This window comes from Lichenostomus cassidix, chromosome 27, assembly GCF_008360975.1.
Source record: "Lichenostomus cassidix isolate B80296 chromosome 27, HeHo_3.0, whole genome shotgun sequence".
NCBI lineage: Eukaryota > Metazoa > Chordata > Aves > Passeriformes > Meliphagidae > Lichenostomus > Lichenostomus cassidix.
The window spans coordinates 1,545,622-1,565,596 of record NC_139507.1 but is presented as its reverse complement, the minus strand read 5'-3'; the positions used below and the strand labels follow the sequence as shown (position 1 = coordinate 1,565,596).

Sequence of the window (19,975 nt, the reverse complement as noted above, 5' to 3'; positions counted from 1 at the left end):
CTCCCCCTGCCACCAACTCCCCCATGGCTTTTCTTGCAGCCAAGCTGCCCTTGGGGACTGGGAGTCCCAGCAGGGCACAGACACTGACACGGGCACATGGGGACAGCTCTGTCAGCAGTGATGGGTGACAGAGTGCCTCTTGCTGCTGTGGGAGATGAGCAGGACTGGGGAGAGTTTGGGACAGCTGGGACCTGGTGAGGGCTGCTGTGGCAGTGCTGCTGTGGAAGGGCTGTCCGACCGTCCAGGAGCCGCTCTGGCAGTCACTGTCACCACCTGAGCTGGGACCGAAGGCCCTTTGCAGCTACACCCCCACACTCACGCACACAGTCAGACCAGGCTTCCCACAGCAGAGTCTCAGCCATTTCAATCGTTGAGATAATCTAATCTTGGTGCAATAATTAAATAATTAAGTAACAGCTCAATCTGGTGCCTCTGAGGAGAGACCCCAAACAGAGGAAACCGAGTTTATATACCCTTATAGTCTGTGTGGAGGGGAGCCTGGGCTCATCAGCTCCAGCTGTGTCCTGAGCGTCCATTCCCCTGGCAGGGCCACAGATCCCCAGGACTTTTGTTGTGCAGAGGCTTGGAGAGACCTCAGGCTCTTCCAGAGCTCACCCTGCAGCTCCACGGCCCGGCCCGGAATGGATTCGCTACGAGGGCTGGGAGGGGCAACAGCTGAGGGCAGCCGCGAGACTGCCAGGGGTGGCAGGGTCGGTGGGGGTGGCAGGAGTGGAGATAGAAGGGTCTGGAGGGTGACAGAAGCCGTGGCGGTGATGGGACTGTGGGGTACAAAGCCCTCAGGGTGCCAAGGCCCCGAGCTGCCCCGCTCGCTGGGGCTGCCAGCCTCCCCACAGGCCGCTCGGCCGCACTCTCCGCTGTCTCCGGGCGAGCGGCGCCTCCGCGGCCGCTCATTGGCGGGAGGCACGAGCGGGCTGTTTTCCCATTGGCTGCGCGCCGGAGGGCGGGGCCAATCGCGGCGCTGCGCTTTGTTCCCTCGGCGGCTGTCACCTCGTGGCGAACAGAGCCGCTCACGTTGCGCGGGGAGGCGCGAGGCGGCCGCGCGGGCACTGATTGGCCGGGCGCCTCGGGCGCTGGCCAATGGGCGGGGGCGCGCGGGGTGGGGCGGCGGTTGGGCCGGCGCGAGGGCAACGGCCGGAACTCGCCTCAGGGCCCTGCGCGGCTCCGCGCCCAGACCCGCCCGGGAGCCATGGAGGTGAGGGACGGGAGCGGGGCAGGGACCGAGATAGGGGTAGGGACCGACTGTGCGCCTCCGCCCGCCACACACCCGGCGGGCCGCCGCAGCTCTCTCGCTCTCGGCCCCGCCGACGCTTCGGGCCCTGGCGCCCTCCCGTGTGGGAGCAGGTGTGAGACACGGAGCTCAGGCCTGTGGGGAAAATAGCCCTTAGCATCCCAAAAATCACCTGTTCGGGGAAAATGGGGAAAAGCGTGGGTTTGGGGGTGTCTTAGGGCTGCTTCTGGTCCTATAGGTTCGCCATTGTTCTGTGGGATCACAAATTATGCGAGGGTCAGGTGTCCCTGTGAACGGCGATCTCTGAGGGGAAAACATGGCACAATAAGCTCAGAACATAGAGCCGAGCTCCACAATAGCTCAGTGCGTTCGCTTATTTGGAAAAAGCGCCTGAAAAATACCTGGGTGTAATAGTGATGTGAGCTACAAGGAAGGTCATTGTAGAGGTTGCATAGGTTTGGTGCATCCTCAGGGAGCTGTTAGAATGATATGTTTTTAGAGAGCAGAGCTTATTCAGAACCCTAATCCTGGGAAACTTTGACTTTTTTGAGTTTATTCATCATTCCAAATGAGCTGCTGTGTTAATATTATGTCAATAATTTCACTTTTTGATTTGTTGGCTAAAGGGGTTTTTAGCTAGCCAGTTTAACTTTTTTCCTTGCGTGCCACACCCTTGGGAGAAGAGCCCTGAGCTTTTGTTTGTTCTCCTTGTTGCTCCTGCTGGCCTGTGATTTTTGGCACCTGCAGGGGGTGATAGGGAGGGGCACCTCTCCAGTTGGAGCTGTTTCTTTTGTAGTTGAAGAACAGATTTCCACCACAGCTCCCATGATGTGTATTGTAGGAAATTTCCAGCTCCTGACATTTGCAAAGGCACATCCATGCCTTTGTGTAACTTAAACAGTGTAATGGGAGCTGTGATTGAAGGACAAGAGTTGTCCTGGAGTGCATAGAAGGCTGAATGACTCCTCTACTGCTGCTGGAGGAAGGGTTCCCTGTCCATGGCAGGGGCTGGAACTGGATGAGCTTTAAGGTGTCTTCCAAACCATGCCATGATTCTGTGAGCATTCTTCTGCTTCTGTGTTTGATGTTCCTCTGTGGTGGCTCTGATGTTGGGAAGCTCAGCTGGTGGAAACAGGGAGAGTGCAGGTTTCCTCTAGGTCTGCACCTCCTCTGTCTCGAGCGCTTTGGAATTTTGTGTGCTTTGGTGGATTTAGCTTTTCCTTAAGGGTAAATCTGAAGGTGTTTTACATCCATATGTGGAATCAAATCCTTGAAAACTTAGATGGAACAGAATCCACCAGTAAATTTGAAGCATTGAAGAACTTAACATTGGTATAAAACCCACAACTGTCAGCTCTATTTACAATTGTGCCTTTATGAATAATTATGCGTCTGTGTGTAATGATGTCCATGTCCCTGTTTTCCCTGTCCCTTCAGCCCAACATGGTGTGTGTGTAATGATCTCCCTGTCCCTGCAGCCCAACGTGGCGTTCTGTGTATAACGATGTCCCTGTCCCTTTCCCTGTCCCTGCAGCCCAACGTGGCGTTCCGAGGCGGCGGCCGCTGCTGGGGCAGCGCAGAAGGAGGAGGGAGGCACACGGACGTGTTCAGCACCACCCTGCCGGGCTCTGCCTCGCTCTATGGCTGCTACAAATCACAGGTTCAGTCGGTTTTCAATTATTTTTTATTGCTCTGTGAGAGTTTGGGTTGCTTGTAAACAAAATGGTCAGAACATGTTTCTAAAGTGGTTGCTCATACTGGTGAACATAAGTCAGCATGTTTGATGTAACTGTAATAAATCTTCATCACTAACTTTGATCAGAGGGGACAGTAGCTTTTCTAATGCAGTCACAGATGAAGCAACAGGGCATGTTTGTTAAAATGATATTTCACTGTGTTCTTTATTCTTTTGTTTGGATAAACAATTGTAGGCAAAGTAAGAAGCAAAGAACTCTTTCAGGAAAACTGGGAAGAGGATAAAAAGGAGAACCTTAGCTATTGCCTCAGATATTTCTATAGTCTAAGCATTTGTATGAACCAGTTCTTAGTTTGGTCAGCAGAAAGTGCTAGGACAGTTAAACACATCAGCTCTCTCTTGGAAATTTTCGCTTTCATAGCCATGAAATTTCACTGAGGTAAAAGACTCAAATGAAAATTCATTCCCAGTACCTTCAAGGCCAGACTTGCTACTTACTCCATCCAGGGCTTGCGGTTTTGTCAGAACTACTCTGTTCCACAAGAGTGTATCATGTCTTTAACATTTAACCCTGCAAAAACACCATTAATCGTTTCACTTACTTGGAGCTAAGAAGGCCTGTGGCGTTTAAACCAAACAAGCAAATGTTCCTTTTCACTTAATGAGGATATAATGCCTTTCCTCAAAATAAATTTGCCGTAAGTTTTCTTCAGTATCTTAAACACCCTGTAATGATAGGGAGAAAGGGGGTGTCTCCTAACTCCTGTCGGGATCAACCAGTAGAAACTGGAGCAGATATTTTAGGCTAACATTGTTGCCGGTTTTAAGAACTCTATAAACATACACAAAGAGTCAGGTTGAGAAAGGAGACATTGTTTATTCTGTGCAGGTTGCAAGGGGAAAGTTTTCCACAAATGAAGCACACCAAGGAGTGAAAAGCAAGAGAATTTAGACACCAAAGTTTACATAAACCTGCCTGTCTGATCCACAATTTCTGACTGCCTAATGCAGTCACTGAGCTTGCACAGCCTTAAATAAAATATCCCACCAGTGGGATAGGTTGTGTAGTTAAGATTGAGCTATAAGGATTTTTTATTAGTTGAAAGGAAGGTACTGGGGCTAAACAGTTAAAATCACAGCCTCTTACAACCACAAAAATTAGAATGTGATTTAATTGATTTTCTGTGTCTGTGTATTCACAAGGATCACTGAAGCATACCTACCCTTTACCTATGTATAGAGGTACCTTTTTTGTATTAATTGCTGGTGGAATTTCTAAATTACAGATATTCTGTTCCATATGTAGACAGATATCTTGGGGTTCAATTGTATTTTCTTCCATAAACAAACCGTTGTTGTTCATGTGCTCTACAGGTGCTGACACCTGTGGTTTGTCATTGTTTCTTTCTTAATGGGCCAATGCTCAATGTCCTATTGGACACATTGTAGTTCCATTATTGATCAGGCCAAGAGCAGTAATAGGATGAATATCATATACTATCATTTTAAGTATAGTAATTGTTAAAGAGTATTTTGTTTTCCCTACCTCCTTAATTGCATATGGGCTGATTTCCCAGATTTGAGAGCTTTGGGAAGTGTTAATGGTAAGGGGTTTCCTTTTACCTTTACTTGTATCCAATAGCCTTCTGCTACTGCTTTATCTTCTGTGGCTCAGCAGTGATATTTATCTTCATCCTCCTTATGCATCAGAGGAAATTCTAGAGAGTGTGCATTGTCAGATAGTTGTAACATTAATTAAATATTTAAATTCTCTTCCATCCTTCTTAAACAATTGATTCCTTGTTACGGTCTTTGACTGGGCAAGAAAGAACAAAAAGATTACCTATATAAGTTTCATGTTCAGAAAGGTTAAGGCAATTCAGGGAAACATGTCACAGTAACATCCTAACCAATGTAAAATTATACCAATATTATGGCAGGTTTGGCATCTGGCACTGTCTTGGCAATCCTGGTCTGTGCAACTGTTTATCTAAAATAATTAGTGCAGTTAGAATTGCTACTACCCCTTGAGGGCATTAAAGCTCTATGTAAGACAGGGCTTCTTCCCAGGCACAGTTCATGAAGTTACTTTTTAATTTTTTTCATCCCAAAGGTCCAGAGGAGGTGGTTTCTCACTTACTTGGTCCTGTAGTTTTCTTCAGTCATGAATGGTGGTTCCATGGCTCTAGTCCTTGAAGTTTCACAGCTGTGTGTGGTGTGAAATGAACCTGGTATGGTCCTTTCCAGTGTTCCTTTGGTGGCTCATTGTTCCATGATCTTGCAGAGACCCAATCTCCCATGTGGATGTTAGGAACAGGAAGGTCCAATTCAATCAGATTTCTGCATTGAAGGTACTTGTTGATAGAGAGCAAAACTTTCCCTAGAGAGATAACCTAATAATACAAGTGTTCTTGGCCCAGATATTCCCAGAATGTGGTTTGTAAGAGACTAGCTGATAAGGTCTTTTGTATGGGTTTCTGAAGGACTGAGCTTATCTCTGGATCTTACTGTTATTCTGACCCATAATAGTTGTGGTGGTGGCAACATCTCAGGCCTCTTTTTTTGTCCTTTATCCCCTTCTATAGTACATGAAGGTTTTGATTGGGCAGGGTCAGCTTGATTGGTGGAGCTTCAGGTGTTCACTGACCAGGTGGCCTTCAGTAAATATAGATCCCAATGTTTGAAGGTCCTAACACCCACTGCTTTCAGTGTGGTTTTTAAGTCTCCTGTACTGTTTAACTTCCCCAGAGCCTGGCATGCTATACCCAATAAAACAAATTAGACTTGTGTCCAGCTCGCTCTGGCCTGGTCTATTGTTAAATCAACACTCTTTGCCTCACGTTGGTTGGGTGCCAGTTAAGGCTGTTGCGGTTGGGGAATGGCATTCCCCAATTCAGTGCTCCCATTGAGACTGTCCAAACCACCTGTCAGTCTCTTGCTGCCCTGCTTTCCATTCCCCCTCCCTGTTGTGGCAGAGTGGAGAGAATTTGAGGCACAAAAGACAAAGGTCTTGGGTTGAGATAAGAACGATTAACTGGAAGCAGCAATGGGATAAGAAAAGGAATGGTGACAACAACAAGGCTAATGACAGTGTACAAGAAATGATTCACGTGGAAAAATTTCCCAGTCATACTGGATGGCTCCCTCCATTTTCTCAACTGGAAGGATCACTGTCGCTGTTGAACTGCTAGCAGAGTGAAAGACCCGGCAGGGTCACAGGTGGTACAAATCTGAATTTTTTATTTCATTTTAGAATTTATATAGACTTTCAGAGGTCGTCCAGATTGGGCCAATTCAAAACCTCCCCCTAGGCCATCGGCTTGAGCTGCCTATCTTTCCAGAGACTGTTTCAACATCCAAACTTTATTAATTTATAAAAACACAGGAAAAAGAAGAGAAAATTCCCATGGGAAAGAGTCTGTGCTGCCACAGATCACCCTCTCCCTGGAAGAGAGTCCCTTTCCCCCACCCCAGGAAGTGAGGTTGGGTGGTGTAAATAACTTCTGAGTCCTGGCCATGGACTCAGCTACTGCAAAAAATTAACCCCATCTTGGCCAGAACTAGGCAGTTTGCTGACATATCTATAGGCCTATATTTCAGGGGTACTTCACCTACCTCTGCAGCCTGGTTGGTTCAACAGGAAAAAGCCTCAGGCTCCCAGGAAATGTATCCACTGTTACCAATAAGTATCGATACCTGTTCTGCCATTGTAATTCAGAGAAATCTATTTGCCAATAATTTCCTGGTGTGTTCTTTTTTTGGTTTGTCCTGGAGGTGGCCGAGGCTACATCTGTGGATAACACACTGTGGTTTGCATTTCTTCACTAGACTTTTTGTGATGCCTCCCATTCCAGTCCCAAGGATAAAAATTGTTGGGCCAGTCTTAAATCCTTGTGGTAAAACAGTCCAGCATTATTGAGTCTTCATCCCATTTGTGGATTTTCCCATTCAAATGCCAACAGCTCCTGACTTCAGTGTCCAGTGGGATGCAAAAAAAGCATCTTACAAGTCCAACACCACTACTTGTTACTGTGTCTGCTTGGGCTTCTGGGGGTGTCTCTGGTGATCACTGGTGGATGGCTGGGGAGGTGCCCTCTACTCAGTTTCCAGCAAAGGTCAGCTCAGGACATGCAGAGCCCAAGGATGAGTGACAAAGAAGTTGTGATCCAGCACCTTCTTAAGCAATTGCCAGGCAGGATATAAGATACAAAAGCTTTCCACAAGCCTTAAGTGACACCTGTTTAACACAGAGAGCATCTGTTTGTATGCAAAAGAGAGGTGAAAGGCAAGAATAATAACATGAGCTTCCATCCACAACAGAGAGCAAGGAAAGCGACAGAGTGCTTAAAAATTCAGAGAATTCTGCTTAGAGACACCAACATGGCCTGAAATCGTTGTATTCCAAGTGTGTGGCTTGCTTGCTTGCTTCTCAAATGCTGGTTCCTCTGAGAGTGAACTCAGTTACAACCACGTAGAATGACAAAATGACAAATTGATGTGTTTCATATTAAGTAAATGCTTCTGTTGTACATTAAATGCAGAATGAAGAAAATGTGGAGTTACCTCAGGCCTACAGTTCTTCCCTTTCAACATCAGAGTACTCTGCACCCATGGACCCTTCCCTTTTGTACCCCCCTTGGTCTACATGTACAGATGACACCAAGCAGCCTGCTGCTCCTCAGATTAACCTGAAGTCCAGGTAGTTATCCTTGGCTGGGAGTGTGTGTGTGTTGGAGCAGATGGATTATATTTTTTTGTTTAATTTAACGTAGGAAATACTTTGAAGGAACAGTTTTCATTAATACACATTTGGTTTTCAGGATTCAGCCCGAAAGGAACGATTATGGCAGTGAAACTGATTTATATGGGCTCGTGTCAAACATCTTGGAAGAGCAAGACAAACCACAGCCGTGCTTTGCTGAGGGGTGAGTGTAGTGCAGGTGCTGCTGCTGAGCTGTTCCTCTAACAGAAACCTCTCTCTCTGATCTCTCTGTGCTCCTGAGTCAGCTTCATCTGCTGCTGGCCAGGCCTCATGCTCTCTGAGCTTTCCCTCCCTTCCCCTGATCTTCCCACATTTTGCTTGGGATACTTGGAAGCTTTTCTCAAGGCACTTAGATTGCATGGCACCTTCTGGCTCTCTGGTATTTACAGAACTTGCTAATTGGCATTTTTTAAGTAAGACCTTAACAAGTGTTGTGGACATGCTGTATTCAGATAAATCACCAGGATATATGCCTTGGCCTGTTTTTTTATTTTAATTAAGACTGAATTCAGACTTTAGGTTTCTTTCTTAATTAATGTCAATTCACAGAAAGAATACACAAAGTACAGACTCCTTCACATTTGCCTGAACTGGCAGGAGAGAATTCCATGCAAAATTAATGTTTCTTGCTGTTAGTGTTACCAAGCCATATTTGTGTATCTAAATGTCAGGTTTATTTTGCCTATATTTCTGCACCAGAACAGACAATTACACAGTCATAACAACATGACACAGAAGGATGCAGGTCCAGCATCCCCAAGATACTTACAGAGATCTGTCTTTTGCTTTTCCAGGTCTAAGACAGGTAGCCCAGCTCTCAGGTTCCCAAGCCAGGCACTGCTTTTCTTTTCTGTCTTCCCAAACAATTCCAGTGATTTCTGTATGTGTGCTATGTGGCTGAAATGAGGGAAAACTTCAGAGACAGTCTTGACATCATGAGACAACTCAGTAATTCCTTTGCTTTGGACAGGCAGGGCTCCCAGATTTGGGCTGCAATGACTTCCAGGCACAATTTCCTGTTTATTTAATCTGTTCACAGTTTTCCTTGGCAGTCAGGGATGGATTGTCCTGTGTTCACTCATGGTGGTTAGGGGAAGGAAATGAGGTGTGCTGGGATGCTGCCTCTGGCTTTACCTGCAGGAAGCAGTGCAGGCCAGTGTAAGGCACAAGTGAGGTGACAAAGAAGCGATTGCTCTGAAGTGCTGGGACATGGCTTTAGAAGACTGAGGGCAGTCTGGTTGCCTGAACTTGATGCTAAATCAGTAGTATTTTGGTGGTGATGGACAGTGAATCTCCTGACAGGACTGATGGACCAGGATTTGGTGGTACACCCTTGCAGCTTGAAGGTCTGTCCACAGCTCCTGAGCTGCGGGGTTGGATTTAGACAAGGCAGAATCAGTTTTCTCAGCTAGGTGAGGGAAACCGAAGATGACAGGAATGGGTAGAAGTTGAAGTCGGATATCTTAGAATCAATTGAGAGAAAGTATTTAGGAAAATTGGTTTCTTAAACCTTGTTTTGTGTTTGGGAATGAAGAGAGCAGCACTGATCAGACTCTAACCATGTGCTTCTTGTTTTTCAAGGAGTTGCCCTCCCACCCTGAAGTCAGTGTGGCCAGTGAACACAACCAGAATGGACCACCATGAGCTGTTGCCAGAAGCCAGGAGGGCAGTTGTTGGAGCTGTGCCACAGCAGAGTTTCTATAGCAGTGAATCCATCCCTGCTGCTGACAAGCAGTTCCTGCAGAGTCCCACTCTGGTGGCACAGCAGAAAGCAGACGATTGCTACCGTGGCTTTGCTGGTGTGGACCTGGAGGAGCAGAGCTTGTACCCTGCCAGGAGTGATCGTGCCAACGGCTGCAGCTTGCAGGCTAATGAGAGTATGAAAACAACACCTGTCTATCAGAACTACCCCTACCTGAAAAACACCTTTGCAGCCCAGGCTGGGTACTCAGAAGCAATCAAAGACGCAGCAGCCGATGCTTATTCTTATGGAAGGGAGAAGGTGTGTCCCAAAGGAGCAGATGCACAGGTGCACCCAAAGCGGGCAGAAACATTCCTTCCACAGTGTCACAGATACAATGAGAACACAGATTATACCAGATACACTGAATATTCTCATGCTGGTAAAGCAAAGCCCAGCAAGAGCACCAGTTGTAGCCTCCAAGAAAATAGAAAGCTGGTAAATGGAACCCCTGAGGCACCATCTCTGGATGCAGAGCCCTATGCTAAATTATTTCAAGTTAAATCAGGAACTCAGAAAAAATTTGAAGATACAATTTCAGATCAGCATGACTTTACATTTCCCAAGTCTGTAGGACTTGTGTCAGAAAAACAATTTGCAAACGAATCTTCCTTCGGCACTGATTTTGGGCAAAAATTTGAATATGGACTAAAATCTTTTGCAGCTTGTCCAGGAAATAATGGTGTGGAAAAGCAGCAGTTTTCCAAGGCCGATCTTCAGAATCCTGAATTCTATAAATCACTCCCAGTGTTGCCCAATGCAGCAGTCCCCTCAGCAGGCTCCAGTGCCAGGCCAGCATGGATGAACATCCAAACCAAACCCACGGCTTCTGGCCCCTTCCAGAATCCAAGTCCTTTGTTGAAATTGAATAATCAGTCACCTGCATTTTCAAAAAGCTCCCGTCATTCTAATGATGTTTTTCCATTGCCATCTTCAAATTTGCCTTTAAATAGTAATTTACTCCACAAGTACTGTCAAGACAACACATTCCTCTCCGGCCTTGACTTCGGCTACAGCGCTGCAGAACGAGCTCGGGCGGCTGCGTGCATGGAAGCCCTGGTTAGGGGTGGGGAGGAGAACCTCATTGAGTACCTCAGTGAAAAGAAGTTGAAGCAGCCAAATGGATTCTGTGACAGTTACTTGGCTCAGCAGTTGGGGATCATTGACAATCTGAACAAACAGCGTTTCCAGCTGAAGCCACAGAATGAGCACTGTGATCTGGAAGGGCAAAACCAGGCGGATGGGGTGTTCCAGGACATGTACCAGGAGTTACTGGAATCTCAGGGGCAGCTCCATCTCGGAGCAGGGAATGGGGACAGCAGTGCCATCAATCCCGGGAGCTGCCTGCAGGCTCCAGGCATTGCCAACTGCATGGTGGGTGACTTCAGGCGGAACCGGCAGCTGGGGCCCAGCACCTTCCCCGTGAGATCCACTCCCCTCCTGGGCCGTTCCGTGGTGCCTCTGGTGGAGCCTCACACCCTGTTCTCCCAGGATGACCGCAAACGCCTCTACCCCTGCTTTACTGAGAAGATGTATGGTGACAATGCCCTTTCTGGGTTCGTGTCAGCATTTGGATTTCAAAAGCAAGTGAAAAGCCGCAGTGGGCCTGCCAGTGAGCTGCATGTGAGACTGGAGGAGTGTTATGAGCTGTGGAGGGCTTTGGAGAAAGAAAGAAAGAAGGTAAGAAAACCAAAGTGGAATAATATCACAGATTTGGTGTAGATCTCATCCTGCTTAGTGCAGTCACAGATGATGGGTAGTTCTGCTGTTAGAAGTTGAAATGCTTGATGGGACTTGAAAGTTATAAGTTTGTTTCTCTGTGTGTTTTGGGACAGAAAATGAAAGGTGTGGAGATCTGTAGCCTGGCTGGGAGCATAACTAATGTTGTATGGAACGTTGCACTAAAAGCAGGAATTCAGGGGCTTTTCCAGTCTCAGGGTTGGGGAAAGTGTGTTCATGAGGAACAAAGATGTGTTACACCTTTTTTATTAACACAATAAATACAGTGCATCTGGATCTTTGAAAGCAAATCCAGTAAATATATTTTTAACTGGACTAAACTTTAATTCTTTCAATTCGATTTTTTAGGAGCTACATTGAATTCTCAGCTCCTGTTCTCCCAAAGGTTTAAACCTAAGGTGTAGTTGAAGGGGTTTATTTTTTTCTCCAGAAACGGAGGCTGAAGGAAGGGTCATTTTAATTAAAACCCTTGCAGTAAAAGGCTCAGGTAGTGCCACGTGAAGCCCTACCAAAAGCAGTTGCCTTTTTTGGTCATCAGCAGTAGGAAAATGTGTGTTCATTCCACCAGTTGAGATGAGGTTTGAATTTCAATACCTGGGACAGTCTGTGGAGTGTCCTACACCTTTAGGAGCTGTCCTGAGCCAGTGCCCACACAGAAACCAATTCCAAGGGGATGATACACAGGGATTGTTTTGACAGTGTTTCCTGACAAAAGCCAGTGGTTGCTTTGAACAGAGGGGTTGAGGAAGAGTGAGGCCAGCTTGAGGAGGGGAGGTGGTGTCTGGGGTATATGAAAAGTGCAAGAGAGAAAAAGCTGACATGTGCATGGCCAGGGACCGTGGTGGGGAAATTCAGCTTTATCACCGAATCCCAGAATGGTTTGGGTTGGTAGGGACCTTAAAGCTCACTCAGTCCCACCCCTGCCATGGCAGGGACACCTCCCACTAGCCCAGGCTGCTCCAAACCCCATCCAGCCTGGCCTTGGACACTTCCAGGGATCCAGGGGCAGCCACAGCTGTTCTGGGCAACCTGTGCCAGGGCATCACCACCCTCACAGGGAACAAATTGTTTCTAATACCGAATCTAAACCTGCTCTCAGTGTGAAGCCACTCCCCCTTGTCTTGGCACTCTATGCACTTGTTAATAGTGCACCACTATGAAACCGTCCAAGAATTGCAATTTTAAATCAGATGTAGCTAATTCTATGTTGTTATGGGTGTTTCAGAGTGACATAACAAGGGGATGAGAGAGACGGAAATTTGGAATCTTGCAAACAGTTTTCAAAACTATTTCCTGATGGCTAAATAAAATATGGAATCATGGAATGGTTTGGTTTGGAAAGAACCTTCAAGACCATCCAGTTCCACCCCCCTGCCATTGTCAGGGACACCTTCCACTAGGCCAGGGTACTTACCAAAAAACATCTTTCTGTAGTTTAACTATTCTGTACAAAAATTAGCTTAGTTGCTGACTGGAACGGTTTTATTTTTATTTTATGTGTGAGAGCCACATCTGTTTGGTCATTTTTTTTCCCTGTAATTCTGACTTGCCTCCATTTTATTTCCAGGCTAAACCAGTACAGGCTGTAGTCAGAGTGAGCAGACATAGCACTGCTGGAACACGGTGTGTTGACACGATTGCTTTAGTTGAACTGCTTTGAGTAAAGCAGTTGTTCACTTAAAGCAGGTGATTGTCTCACCAAAGGGTTAAATCCCAAATGCCTGAATCCTCATTGTCTCCTTTAAAAAACTCCAAAACCCTGATGGGAAGAAATTGAATCTGATATTTTTTCTTGTTTTTGTAATGAAGCACACTCTGCATGTTCATTCTGAGGGAGTTGTTCTTTTGTTTTCCTGCAGACTGAATCAGCTCTTGCTAAGAATTTCCAAGGGAAGAAGGTTTCCAGTACTAACAACATTCCAATTCCAAGGCTGACATCAAATCCATCAAGGGTTGATCGCTTAATTGTGGATCAGCTACGGGAACAAGCCAGAGTGAGTTGTAGGACTAAAAAAAATCTATTGAACTTATCCCACAGAACTTAGAGTACAGTGTGAGATAGGTAAGATGATCAGAGCAGCTTTTCCCAAAATAGCTTTGTTCTTCAATGCTGTGCAGGGAATAACATTTCAGCAGTCCATGCTAGAGTTTCTGCAGCTCCAGGGTGCTGTTTCCAAGGAACCACGGAGGGGCTGACGCTCACAGTTACATCCCCATGTGCCAGGAGGATGTGGTTTCTGGTGCACATGTCCTGGAGCCTGTGCACAGGGGTGCTGCATTCAGAGCAGCTTGGCAGGGAAATGTTCACTATGGATTTGGAGACACTGTGTTGGAGGAGGTATTTGTGGGGAAAAAGCAGGTTAATTAATGTTTGGGAGACGTTGACATGTATATTTCCTTGAGAGTCTGGTATACTTTAATGCAGAATGATTACTGGATGCATCTTCAGCCTGAGTTTCTGTTATCAGTTTGCTGTTTAATCCAGAGAGCCATAACCAGTAGGGCAAGGGAGCCTGGGGTCTGCTGAGCTCTGTGGGCAAACCACAGTGCTGGTGACAGCCCTGGGAAGGTGACAGCTGGAGGGAGGAGGGAGCAAAACTCTGCCATCACAATGGTGAGGAGCTGCTGTGGCCCTGCTGGACGCCCAGAAAGCAGAGCCAGGGTGCTGGTGGTGCGGGGGAAGGAGAAGGAGAGACCAAACCAGGGGCTGTGGAGTGGAAGGGTTCTGGGAAATGGATTTGGAAGCAGCAGCAGTACTGGGGTTGGCCACTCGGCAGCAGGGGGGAGCAGCAGCCTGTCCTCCTGCCTCACACAGGAGAAATAACCCATGGAGCTCCAGTGTTTGCTCACTGCCTGCAGAAACTGCCTGGTGCTGTTCATCCAGCTCAGGGATAAACTGAAAGATGTGGATGGGCTCAGTGTACTTTAAAACTGCCTCCAAAACAGGGCTTAAGCCTCTCCAGCCATCTGAGGAACCAAACTTTAGGTTATGGAACCTCAAACCCGTGTTAGGTAGCAACTGAAAAGTAGTTTTAAGGATGTCCAACAGCAGAGTGGGGCTGCTAAACCTGGATTTAACTTCTGAAAGCTTGGTGATGGCCAGAGAGGAACCCTGCTACAAAGGTTCGAGTGGAAGCTGAGTTGTCTGAATCTGGGATTAACTCCTCATAGTGTGGAGCATCCAGTTAAATCCTTTTGACAGTCACATGCTTTACTTTTGGCCATTAAGTGCTGCCGTGGGCCAAGGAACATCCCAGTTTGGGGATTTTTAGTTTTCTCTCTTTCTGCAGACCAATAACCAGGTTCTCAGCATTATGTGACTGTGGCTGAGGAGTCACTCACCATGGGGAAACCCACAAGTGATGTGATTGGTGTAAGATAAGATGACAAAGATCCAGATTTTCAGTGGACTAAACAAACCAGAATTATTTCTGGATGTTTGTGCTCAGCTCCCTTAATGTTGAGTGTTTATCCCAAAGGTCAGCCCACACATGTGGTTCCCACAGCAGCTTTCCCTTTCCCAGTCCAGCTGTGGATGCTGCTGGCCCAGGCTGCCCTGCACAGCACGAGGGGCTCATCTGGGTGAGAACTGGCTCATGTGGGATTAATTTTCACCCAGAAATTGCAGCAGTGCTGTGAGGAGGGAGGACCCCAGTGCCCTGAATTCAGGGAAATGCACATTGTCTTGGAACCACCTCCTGTTCATGGATGTCTCAAAGCTGTGCAGATCTGTTATTAACTAGTAAACTGGGGGTCCTTACTGGGGTATTGTAGCTTTGCTGTTGTGCTTTGCACACCCAGCTGTGCCACAGCTTCGGGTTTGGAGATCAACAAATCACAGGTAAGAACTGAAAACTGCTTCAACTCTAACTTCGTGAACTGCTCTCAAAAGAAAAGAATGATTATCATTAATCTGTTCTCCTTAATTAGTTAATTTTCTTGTAAGTGTAGATGAGTACAGTGTGAACTCCTGTAAGATGGGAATTGTTCATTAGGTTGTGACTTTACTGGGGAAGATGGAGCGCCTGCGCAGTTCTCCGCTGCACGCCAACATCTCCACTGCTCTGGATAAACACCTGGAGTCGATCCACGTGGTGCAGGCGCGCAGGAAGGATGAAATTGTCAATGCTTCCAGTCGGCAGCGGCACGGCCCTCCCCGGTGCCAGGATGAGAGAGGTACAGATGGGCTTATGTTCACTTGTAAGGTAGCTAAGAAGTTGAACACGTGTTGCAAGGCTGTAAAAAATAAGTGAGGAGGTTTGAAATTCAACTTTTAATTTCTTTTTCAATGTTAGAGCTTTGCCAAAGGCCGGCAGGGTGGGGTTTGGATGAGGGTTTGAGGAGACAGTAAAACTGGGTTTTAGAGATAGATAGGTTAAATAAATTTGGAGGTGTTTATTCAATTAAACTAGCAAGGAATAAAAATTAGTGGGTTTTATTGATAACACTGTCAGGGATTGGAGATGTTTCTAAGCTATTGCCTCTTGCTTCTCCCTGTCCCTCATCTTCCTGTTCCTATGAATCCTCCATCTCTGTCTTTGTCTAGAACTTCCTTGGTATCTCCGTGCTGAATCTGCCCAAAGAGAGCAAGATGGCCTTGGGTTACAAATGGATTTTCTCTTCAAGCATCCTCTTTCATAAATTGGCAAAATTACAAATAGTATTTTGGATGGATGCACACAAATCCATTGGGCAGAATGTTTTCATTCTTAATGGTCTCCCAAATAAGCCAGATATTCAGCTTAACTGTCACTAGTGCACGGACAGAATGGCAGGTTCCCTTGTCTCTGAGGTGGGAGTCGGGATAAATTGCTGCTCCCTGCAACACTCTGACCTCCTGCCTTGTGTCAGAAGCTGTCTTACATTTCTGAGTCTTCTGCTCTCTTCTGCCTTTCTTTCCACATCTGTATTACAGGGATTATTTTGCTTCTTTAGGGTGTCCCATCACACAGTTCTGTAATTCTTAAGTTTACTTTAAAAGACGCACTACAGCATTTTTTTTTCAACTGTTCCCCATCATTCTTGTTTCTCTTTACCTTAACTGAAGATTGTGGGACTTGTTAAGGTGAAGGGGGTACTTTGGGTGTTGAAGCCTGAGAAAATAATTGGCTTTACCTGGCACTACCAGATCTGTGAGCTCTTTGGAACAGAGTAGTCTGGGAAAGAGTTGTGAAACCTGGAGATCCAGCTTCTTGGTGCAGCTGATTGGAGAGGAGAGGGAGAGAGGAGGCTCTGCACAATGGGATCTGATTACTTACCTGAAAGGGTTGTGCTTGGTCCTCTGCCTCCCATTGCTGTCTCAGGGTGGGGGTTAAGCCTGGAGCAGGTATTGGGGAGGATTTTTTTGAATAGTAAATTACTGGATGTAGTAACTGTATTTGCTGTGTGGGGCAAAACCTCGAGGGAAAGGCCTGAAGCTGTTTCAGTTTGCTTGGGAGCAGGTCTTCCCCAGCCCAGCCATTTCCACAGCACCTTTGTATTCCATCTGATCTGATATTAAGCACCTATTACAGAGTCACAGGAAGATTAGGGTGGGAAGGGACCTTAAAGCCCATCCAGTGCTACCCCTGCCATGGGCAGGGACACCTCCCACTATCCCAGGCTGCTCTGTGCCCTGTCCAACCTGGCCTTGGCCACTTGCAGGGATCCAGGGGCAGCCACAGCTTCTCTGGGCACCCTGTGTCAGAATAATGGGATCACAGCCCAGCTGACCCTTTACAGCTCTGGGGTTCAACACCCCTTCACAGAACATGACCTGTGTGCTTCAATCCAATGCCCCAAATGAGCTGTTCCTTCACCCATGGTATGGATTTCTTGGCAGGACAGGTGAAGGACCACCTTGTGACCCAGAAGGGGAGGGCCCAGGTGCCATTAGTGTGTGTGTGCACATGGAGCACACCTGCCTCTCTGTGTGAGGGCAGAGAAATTCATATCCAGCTTTTATTAACTTGTAGACACAGACAAGGTCAGGCACTAAAGGGTGCAGGGTGAGGGAACGCCTGGCAGTGCTGCAGGACTAAAGGGCTGTTCCCTCCCTCTCTCCCGCAGTGGTGCTGGCTCTGGCCGTGGCGCTCCGAGCTCTGTGCCTGGCCACGCGCAAGGTCCGCACCGTGCTGTGGTGTGCCTTCCAGATGACCCTGCCCAAACCCTCGGCTGCAAAACAGGCTCGGGAGAGACTCCCCCAGGAGGGGACACCGCCCGAGGAGAAACGAGCGGAGACACCCCCGGCTGTGGCTGCGGCCCTGCGAGGGCCCAGGGAAGGGGGTGCAGAGGGAGCCCCGGGGCCGTGCACAGACCTGCTCCGCAGTGTGTATGAGAGAGGTGACTCGAATTCTTCGTAATTTTGGTTCTTTTTAGTTACTTTAAAGTTTCGACTGCTAAAGTTCGTATTTAAAGCTGTATCTTGATGAGAAGTGGGATTTGCCTTAAGGGCTCTCAGGTTAAGCTGTTAGCGTGACAGGTAGGATCAGAATGTTGTAAAGCCAAACTGGTGAATGTTAACTTAAAAAATAATCAGACTCATTCATTAACAGCCAAGATATTTAACTCCTGTGGGTGAAGCCTGGTGTCCAACTCTCCCCATAATTCCTTTTAGTTTTGCTTTATTAAATAGGTTTTTAAATAATGATTCTTAAAGACTGTGGTGTGACGGGGTGTGAGGTTGGTGTCAGATCAGATTGTGATGTAAAGTGGTTTCCTTATTGAACTAAAACCTGGAAACAGGAAGAAAAAAGTCTAGGAATACCCAATATTCATGTAAAAGTTGATATTTAAAATACAAATATTTATGGTTTTGAGATTTTAAAGTCTATGTTTTGGAAAGGCAATATGCACCAGGTTCCACTAAATTACCAGAAGAGCAGAATTGCCGTGTGAAACCATGAATTTGTGTTCAGATATTTGGAATGCTCTTGGGAACAAAGGAACTACTGTTGTAAAGTATTTAAGCATAATCAAACTACGACAGGCAAATAGGATTGTCCTGCAGAGCTGTGAAGGAGCTTCAATAATGAGCATTGTTTTTAATTTAACTTCGGAAAAGGTAGTGCCAAGTTCTGAAATTTGGATTTTCTTAAAGTTACTAGTTTGGTTTGAAATTTGATTGTCAACTTCTAGACTTCTTAGTTCCCTTCTGCATTTGGGCAGCTCCCAGCACTGGTGTTTGCTCGCAGCTCTCAGTCTTTAGGAGCAGAAGTGATGGATTCACCAGCAGCCAATGCTGGTGTTTGGGACGGAGTGACCCTGGGGAACCCACAACCAGTGGGTTAAAGTTGCTGAGCTGCCCATGCCTGCACACCCTGGTATTGGCATGGCTCTGTTCTTCCTGCTGCTGGGAGTGCTGATATGCAGAAGGGTGATGGCATCAGATAAATTGTCACTGGATGATGTGCAGAAATGACTGAGAAAGAATCAGCAGAAGGTGGGATGTGATCACGGCAATGACCAGAAGCGCTGGTGGGTGAGTGGGGCAGAACAAGCACAGCTTCGTAACAGTCACTGCACTGGGGGTTGTTCAGTTTAACCCAGGCTGTGTTGATGTTAAAGCAAAACTGACTGTGCTGACTGGAGTTGTCTATAAGAAATAAATTCATTTTTGTTGAAGAGCTTTTGTTCCGCAAGTGTGTTTCCAGGCTGGGCTCCTTGAGCCTGAACCAGTACTGGGGGGAAGCATTCAGTCCGTTATGGAATTGTGTTCAGGATAAAGCAAAGGGAATGCTGAAATTCCTCTCTGGAGAGAGCCGTGACCTTTGGATACACCAAGGGGAGCCAGAGTAGGAATGTTTCTTCCCTGCAAATGTCTTGTGGGCTCCAAGCTTTGTATTGGCAGGGAAGGGAGATGAAGCAATTCCATCAGCTGCACTGGGAATCTTAGGGGTGAGTCCAGAGTATTCCTGCTTGACAAATAATTCCCTGATGTTTGTGCCAGCTGTGCACTGCTGACTGTCCTGAATGGAGCAGCAGCACTCCAAGCTCCTGAGGCTGAGTTGCTGCCTGCCCTGGTGGGCACCTGATCCATGGCACAAACTGCTGGCATGGGAAGGGAAGGGCCCACAGCCTTGGGGGCTGGGGCAGCATCGTGGGGTGGGGACAGCACAGGGTGGGCAGAGAGGGCAGCCCTTGCAGCCTCATGGGCTGGGAAGCATCAGCTCACTTTGGGTTTCCAACACCACTGGCTGCTGCCATGGTGCTGCTCCTGGCCAGTTCCACTCTGCCCCAGGACAGCTGCTGAAAGCTGAAGGGCTGGACTTGCCCTTGCTCCTGATCCCTGTCCCTGACAGGGCCTTTCCCGACGGCAGAGCAAGGTTTGGCCAGACAGACACAACAGCCCAGCCCAGCCCTGCACCTGGCTGGGAGTGCAGTGGTACCTGCAGAGGGACCTGCTGGGCTGTGGGAGCAAATTCCCACCGTGTGTGTGACTGTGCCTTTCTTACATCCATACAGACTCCTTTGGAATGTGCACACATGTGTAGCCTGTTCTTCCTGAACAGGCTCTGGAGTGCAGCAGTGAGCAGAGGGGACTCAGTGCCTCCTCTCCCAAGGAGCTGAACTCTGCCCTTTCCTGGACCCTCACAACCAAAAGTCTCAGGTGTGCCAAGCCCGTGCAGGTGGGCAGCTCCAGCCCTCAGCCTGTGTTTTCATTGGAAGCCAAGGGCTGGACAGTTCAATGCCAGGTCACAGAGCTCTGGGAAAAGGCACTTCAGCTGACAAGGATGGGGCAGCAGCTGCTGCCAGAGCAAGTGGGATGCCAGTGGGAGGTGAGATCGCCCAGGCCACCAGCCACTCCTG

At 47.4% G+C, this 19,975-nt stretch overlaps 1 protein-coding gene across 1 annotated transcript; it reads left to right on the top strand.

Annotated features, from left to right (window-relative positions):
• The first annotated feature begins 1,066 nt into the window (after positions 1-1,066).
• Positions 1,067-18,790, top strand: MEIOC (meiosis specific with coiled-coil domain). Its single transcript, XM_085083394.1, has 8 exons — positions 1,067-1,213; positions 2,784-2,909; positions 7,487-7,644; positions 7,766-7,870; positions 9,289-11,128; positions 13,048-13,182; positions 15,184-15,364; positions 17,237-18,790. The coding sequence occupies exons 1-8, from the start codon at positions 1,208-1,210 to the stop codon at positions 17,527-17,529; spliced, it is 2,844 nt and encodes a 947-aa protein (XP_084939520.1). The 5' UTR covers positions 1,067-1,207; the 3' UTR covers positions 17,530-18,790.
• Positions 18,791-19,975: the final 1,185 nt, after the last annotated feature.

Bases quoted from the DNA above. Each gene is read 5' to 3' on its own strand.
- MEIOC (XM_085083394.1), top strand. The intron at 11,129-13,047 runs GTAAGAAAACCA...GTTTTCCTGCAG, and splicing joins TGGAGAAAGAAAGAAAGAAG to ACTGAATCAGCTCTTGCTAA. The intron at 15,365-17,236 runs GTACAGATGGGC...TCTCTCCCGCAG, and splicing joins CCGGTGCCAGGATGAGAGAG to TGGTGCTGGCTCTGGCCGTG.